Below are 7,769 nucleotides of genomic sequence, written 5' to 3' on the forward strand. Positions count from 1 at the left end.
TTGATTAATGATTCTATCAGGACCGGGGAAGGGGCAAGATGTAATCCGTCCCCCCCCCCCCCCCATACTACAGCTCCGGAACGCTTCGCCCTATCGGAATGCATTTTGGTGACCTTTCTTAACTCTTATTGGCGGCGAAAAAAAACAAATCGATTCGATGGGTTGCCATGACAACCGGTTTTATAAACTAGGCTTTTCATAAATGTTAGCCCCTTGATCCCTCATACGCCACTGTTATATAACAAAGAAAACATGCATTATTCGAACGATTCCTCCATTTCCAATCTCATTTTTTTTTTTTTTTTTTCCTTCAAATCTGACGGCGGATTGTCAAGAATTTTAGATTAGTTCTCATGTTTATCAAACCTCAATATTTTTCTCTACTCTTCCCGTTTTTAAAAACTATTTTTTTGAAAAAAAATCTCACCTGATTTGTTTCAGTTAAATCATTTTTCTGAACAGAATGAAGATCTTCTTGGCAACCGTTCTTTCAATCGCCCTCCTTCTGGGTAACTCCGTCAACCTCCGAGCTTCCGTTACTGGGCCGGTTGCCTCGGACGGTGATGGTCCTGCGTCTCAGGCGTGTCCGATGTGCTGCCAGGGGCCGGCTGCAATTCCCGGAATACCAGGTTTGCCTGGGTCCGTAGGTCAGCCAGGGTCAAAGGGCGAGCCAGGTCAAAAGGGTGATATTGGATCGATTGGACCTATGGGTGAGCGTGGAGCAGCTGGGCCTCAAGGGGACGAAGGCATAGGCCAGCCCGGAAAAATTGGTCCAAGAGGAGTCCCAGGTGTTGTAGGGCCAACGGGGGAAACTGGTGTCAAAGGTCAAAAGGGTGAGCCAGGGGAGGCACCAGACGACTCCAACCAGCGGGTAGCATTCACCGTGGTGAGGACGAGCACCTCGGATACCTCTACGAGTAACGACTACCGTTTGCCCTTCCAGGCGACCGAGACGCTTCTGCCGGGTACCAGCTTCGATCTCGAGACCGGCACGTTCACGTGTGGTGTGCCGGGCACCTACGTGTTCATGTTTTCTGTGTGCAAATCTTCTACCAGCGGCCTGTACGTTTTTCTCCGGAAGAACGGCGACGAGGTTGTCTCTGGCGGTAGCGATGATTCAAGTCACTATGATCAGGTGTCTGGGAGCGCGGTGGTGGTTCTGCAGCGTGGAGATACGATGTATCTCACGATGGGCGGTAGGGCGCATAGTAATTCCTGGCACTACACCTCATTCAGTGGCTTCCTCCTTTACCCCGAATAAACACAACAAACACAACATACAAAGATACACGAGCATTGTGTTGCTGATTTTTTTAATCGCTTTCCATTTTGCAGAAACAATAACCAATGAATTAAAAGAAATAATGTTCAATGACAATGTCACAAAATATTATTATTAATGGTTTTGCATTGCGCATGTGCCGATCTGTATACAAAAATGGATTCACCATTTTTTTAAAATTCTTGCAAAACAAAATATTTAGCCTTATGCATGAGTATTGAGATATAGTGAAAAGTATGCGTTAAGTTTTTTGACGATATTTTTTTGTACCCATTGTAGGCCTATCGAGAAGTATTTTGATGGAATATTTTTTCAAAGCAAGCTGGGTCATTTTTTTTTTAGAAACAAAAGGTTTGCAATAAAGCAGTGCCACCATGTACCCAGAAATGTTAACAACTAAAAAAAAATTGTGTTTATGGTGTTATCTGGACCAACTTAGGCCATGTTTCTGACCGCCATTTTTTTCTATTGCCACACTTGGTCAACATATAAAATAACATGTTTTTTTTTCCGAAAATAAATGCAACTTATTTGTAGTATTGGGAATTTAAAAAGATTTAAACACAGTAACTGTATCCTAAAGCAAACAAAGAATAAAAGACATACAGACAAACAAACAAAATATTTTGCTACCTACCTGGATAATTTTAGAGCGTTTACTGTAACTTGTTATTTTCTTTGCCTTATGTTCCCTGTATGCCCAGCAGAGATGATGTCAATTAAATCAATCCCATGCATGTATCAATTTTTATTTCATGTCACAAAAAAAGTCTCGAGTGATTAAATCTGATTTTCTTAAGACTGTAAGCTTGGCATTTGGATTAACAATTTTTTGAAATATTCTAATGCTATTCACAGCAATTAGAATACACTGGTTTTTATTAAATGATTGCATTATTTTAAACGTTATAATATGTGAGAATTATGTAAAAGTAACAATTGACTTGCTATGAAAACAGTATGCATAAAACCTCATTCTGAGGATTACCAAAAGCACCACCATTGTTGATAAATACTCTCCTTTTTTTCGCTTGGCTTCGTTATGAAAAAAAAAATGATTTTAATTACTTTCAGTTGAAACAGAAACGTGCCTACAGTAATGAAAAAAGTGGAGTTGGCTGTTGTTTTTAAAGCCCGTAAAAGTCTGACAAGTGTTTCTTGATTAAAAGACTCCAAATTATTTGAAGACTTTTATTGTTCTTAATCAGTATTACTTGATTGCATTCAAGAAACTCACTTTGAAAACATCAGTGAAAGTGTGAGCCCGTTAGATGGTAAAGAAACAATCTCAACGAAATCAATCAAAACAAAGCACAAATTCCATTCAAGTGAGGAGGGTCTTTAAACTGGTTGGAATTGTCCTTTGACACTTTATCATTTCAAGTGAATTTCTTTGTATTGACTTTTATTTGGATGCCATATTTGGCATCCCTGCTGACAGCATATCCTTGGATAATGTCTCCAGCCAGCACATGTACATGTAAGCTGAACAAGTACGCTTCCTGGGAATAGGTAGACTCCTGCAAGAAATCAAAGAAAAGGTTATAATGGACCCTTCCTGCATGTCAATCAACAGTGCACATTGGCCAATCAGATCACCACTTTTGATCAGGTGACCACAGTAGCTCAGTCAGACTGGGTCACAAGCAATGTTAGATCTATTGCTCACCCCGCCCCCAATTTTTGCACCAGCGGTTAACACCCCCCCCCCCCCAGAATTCTGTAAAGAGTGCCCTTTTTACACAAGTAACTTTTTGTTTTTACACAAGTGTCCTTAGTTTTGTTTAAAAAGTTTCTTGTTTCGCCAGCGGCTTTTAAAGAATTTTTGGTATTTCGTGTAAACGTCAGAAATTGTGCCGCCATGAAAAGCGCCACTCATTGACCTACCGCCGTTTGCAAGTTAACCACGCCCCTTAAGCCTTTTCTCCAATACCGCCATCTTTGATTTATTGGGGTTTTTTTTGGGGGGGGGGGGGGTTCAGGCATTACAATGAAAATACATCTCATCATGCAACTGTACCTGAGAATGATGGGATGTCTTTTCATTGTAATGCCCCCCCCCCCCCCCCCCTTTTCAAAGATGGCGGTATCCGGTTAATTGTCAGATAGTGGCCATTATCGCCGGTTTGTACTTACATGACAATGAGCTGAGCCTCCTGGGAATGTTGGAGAAGCAATTCACGGATCCGCATCTGTCTGTTGGTCTGAAAGAAAAAAAAAGATTTCAGGCGAAAAATGAAGTGATTCATTGATTTTTAATAAAGTCGAGTTCCATGCACTTGGCAAATCAAATGAACTGAGAGTTGTACGGAAAAATGGATTGAAACTGATCAATCTCATTATTGAAAATCACCCACCAGAATGTCAAAGGTTGGACCAATAAACAGATGTTGCAAGACTGGACTTAAAATCACACAAACCAGGGACTAAGAATAAAGTGGATACTGGGAAAGCTTTAAGTGTATTGTCTCCATGCATGGACAAAAGAGGGCGCTTTATAGTCAAACAAGCAGAAGCCGGAATGAGGGACACTTCACTGGTTCACTCATGCTGGTTATCGTGTATTTGGTACCAGCATTTATAAGCCACGATGGCGCCCAAATGACCCTTGTTTATAGTTTTCTCTGTGGAGGGGGGGGGGGGGGGGCTTGAGCGCAAGGAGGAGATTCTACCTTCTCGTTGAGCGTAGTGACTTCCTCCTTGCTGATCTTCCAAGGAAACTTCTCCGTGGTCTCCCCTGCTTCCTCATCCAGCATCCAGGGTTTGGACAGCTCCTTGAACCGTCTCAGGCTCTCAGTCCTTGGGTTTCTTGTTCAGGTCCGGGATGACCTCCACGTCCGAGCAGTTGATGCAGAACTTGCTGAGCATGTTGGCCATGTTCATCTTCTCCCTGTCCATTTGCTCCTTCTTGCTCGCGGTGGCAAAGACGCGCAGTTTGCATTTCTCCCAGTTGGATTTCATGGAGATGAGGTGATCGATGAGTAGGATCAAGCCTGGGGGTGGTGGGAGGTGGGGGCGGAGGTTGGGAGGGGGTTCAAAAACAAAAATTATACAGAGCATTATATAAAGCATGTGTTTTCTTAGACATGCAGCCATCCAGAATAACCTGAGAGATCTCTGAAAGGCTCCATGAAATGAATTGGACACTGAAACATATAATAAAATAATCAGGCCAACCAAGAACAAAAGTGTGGTGTTTTCTACTACATACAAAAAACAACTGGTGTGTTAGGGTAGGTAAAATCTGTTTTGGGGGTTTGACCTTTCAATAGCCTAAAATATAGGGTGGGATGATAGTCATTAAAATTTACGTTTTTTTCTCTACTTTAATTTGCATGCATTAATTAACATGCGAATCATTCTGCCGACTACTGACCAACTTACACAAAATAAATATAAAGTTGATAGTTTTCACTGTGGGGGGGGGGGGGCTGCTTGATCCCAAGGAGGAGATTCCACCTTCTCTTTGAGCATGGTGACTTCTTCCTTGCTGATCTTCCAAGGAAACTTCTCTGTGGTCTCCAGGCTGCTTCCTCATCCAGCATCCAGGGTTTGGAGAGCTCCTTGATGATTGTGTTGGTCTTGATCTTACCCAACCAACAGCACAGAACTCCATCTTGGGCAAAATCTTGTCCTTGTACCAGCCTTCAGAACAAGAAAAAAACAGTCAATTGTTATTTAATGATCGTTAACTTGGTTATCGTTAAGATCGGAGTAAACCTGAAGTTAACACAACCTAGATATACCTCACGGTATACCAAACGTTAAATCTGACACCGTGGCAGCAAGGAGATTTCCACCTTTCTATGAATATGCCTTTGAATGAGCATGACGACTATTTATAAAAGATATAGACATATATCATACTCGGCAATAGGGATAGTCAGTGGAAAGAACTTGGGACAGGTGTGTACAAAGTTACGCGCAAGACTCAGACTTGTTTTAAGCGAATTACTGAGAAGACGACCATAATTATTGGTAATGAGGATACTTTTATTATGGAGTAGATTAACCATCTTGGTTAGGGGGATATTTTTTAGAAGGGAATTATGGAGGAGACTAACAATCTTGGCTAGGGGGATATTTTTCTTAGAAGGGAACTATGGAGGAGACTAAACCATGCTTGGCTCGGAGGGTGCTTTTTTTGAAGGAAATATGGAGGAAACTACCATATTGGCTTGGAGGATATTTATTTAGGAGGGAATTACCGAGGGGACTAACCATCTTGCCTAGGAGGATATTTTTTAGAAGGGAATAATGGAATAGACTAACCATCGTGGCTAGGAGGATATTTTTTTAGAAGGGAATTACAGAGGAGACTTACCATCTTGGCTAGGAGAATATTTTTTAGAAGGGAATTATGGAGGAGAGGAACCATCATGGTTAGGAGGATATTTGTTTTAGAAGGGATTTATGGAGAAGACTAACCATCTTGGCTAAAAGGACATTTTTAGAGGGAATTTATGGAAGAGACTAACTATCTTGGCTAGGAGGATATTTTTTTAATAGGGAATTATGAAAGACCAAAGATTTTAGGTGGAAAATGGACTGGAATATTGATGTTTAATATGTCGAGTTCCACTTGGCAAAGAAAATGAACTAATTATGAGTTGTTCAATTTCCACTGAAAGTGATCAATACTCATTTTTGAAAAATCACCCACCAGAATGTCAAAGGTTGGACGCAATTAAAGATATTGCAAGACTGGACTAAAAATCACAAAAACCAGGGACAAAGCGTTAAGTTACGGAAGACGGATAGTGCCACTCAATGAGTGTGAATATATTTTTTTGGTGTGTGTGAAAATATTTTTTTGTACAGCGACCGCCACTTATTATGGCGACTTATGTGGCGGCCGCCACTTATTATCTGGCGGCCGCCACATAATAAGTGGCGGCCAGTGTGCAAAAAAAAATATTTTCACACGCACCAAAAAAAATGTATTCACACTCATTGAGTGGCACTATCCGTCTTCCGTATAAGGTGGGTACTGGGAAGAGCTCTAAGTGTATTGTCTCCATGCATGGACAAAAGAGGGCGCTTTAAAGTCAAACAAGCAGAAGCCGGAATGAGGGACACTTCACTGATTCACTCATGCTGGTTATCGTGTATTTGGTACCAGCATTTATAAGCCACGATGGCGCCCAAATGGCCCTCGTTTATAGCTTTCTCTGTGGAAGGGGGGGGGGGGTGCTTGAGCGCAAGAAGGAGATTCTACCTTCTCGATGAGCGTAGTGACTTCTTCCTTGCTGATCTTCCAAGGAAACTTCTCTGTGGTCTCCCCTGCTTCCTCATCCAGCATCCAGGCTTTGGAGAGCTCCTTGATGATTGTGTTGGTCTTGATCTTACCCAACCCATCAATCTAGACGGAACCAATCAGGAAGGAAAATTTGAATGCATTTGCTCTAAATAAATTGTGTCCAGGTCTTGGAAAAGACCAACGTTAGTGCTGAAAAAAGCGAGAAACCTGGACAAATCTGGTTTCTTGTTATACATTTTACAACTTTGACTTAATTCTTTAAAGACCTGCTTGCATTTTACTCAAACTGTTCATCAAAATTCATTCCGCAAAGTCTGTGAGTACACATTTCGGTTCTCAAAATACTCATCGAAATATTCTGCTCACCCTGTATGTTGAAATCACAAAAACTAGGTACTACGCGTTAAGTTACGAAGACAGATAGTGCCACTCAATGAGTGTGAATATATTTCTTTGGTGCGTGTGGGAATATTTTTTTTGTACGCCGCGAAATAATAATTGGCGGCCGCTACATAAGTCGTCATAATAAGTGGCAGCCGCTGTACAAAAAAATTTACACACGAACAAAAAAATATATATTCACACTCTTTTATGTGGCGGCCGCCAGATAATAAGTGGCAGCCGCCACATAAAAAAGTGTGAATATATTTTTTTTGTACAGCGGCCGCCACTTATTATCTGACGGCCGCCACATAATAAGTGGCGGCCGGCTGTACAAAAATAATTTTTCACACACACCAACGAAAATATATTCACACTCATTGAGTGCACTATCCGTCTTCCGTATAAAGTGGATACTGGGAAGAGCTCTAAGTGTATTGTCTCCATGCATGGACAAAAGAGGGCGCTTTATAGTCAAACAAGCAGAAGCCGGAATGAGGGACACTTCACTGGTTCACTCATGCTGGATATCGTTCATTTCGGTACCAGCATTTATAAGCCACGATTGCGCAAAAGGCCCTCGTTTATAGTTTTCGCTGTGGAGGGGGGGGGGGGTGCTTGAGCGCAAGAAGGAGATTCTACCTTCTCGTTGAGCGTAGTGACTTCTTCCTTGCTGATCTTCCAAGGAAACTTCTCCGTGGTCTCACCTGCTTCCTCATCCAGCATCCAGGGTTTGGCCAGCTCCTTGAACCGTCTCAGGATCTACTCCTTGGGCTTCTTGTTCAGGTCCGGGATGACCTCCACGTCCGAGCAGTTGATGCAGAACTTGCTGAGCATGTTGGCCAT

The 7,769-nt window shown here is 42.0% G+C and overlaps 1 protein-coding gene across 1 annotated transcript; it reads left to right on the forward strand.

Annotated features, from left to right (window-relative positions):
- Nucleotides 1–496: 496 nt before the first annotated feature.
- On the forward strand, nucleotides 497–1,261 carry LOC119733915 (complement C1q subcomponent subunit B-like; the record flags this gene model as incomplete). Its single annotated transcript, XM_038207281.1, has 1 exon — nucleotides 497–1,261. A coding segment is annotated over one exon (765 nt), but the record flags the coding sequence as incomplete, so codon positions are not given.
- Between the last annotated feature and the right edge of the window lie 6,508 nt (nucleotides 1,262–7,769).

Source organism: Patiria miniata, unplaced genomic scaffold, assembly GCF_015706575.1.
Source record: "Patiria miniata isolate m_02_andy unplaced genomic scaffold, ASM1570657v1 HiC_scaffold_10, whole genome shotgun sequence".
Taxonomy (NCBI): Eukaryota; Metazoa; Echinodermata; class Asteroidea; order Valvatida; family Asterinidae; genus Patiria; species Patiria miniata.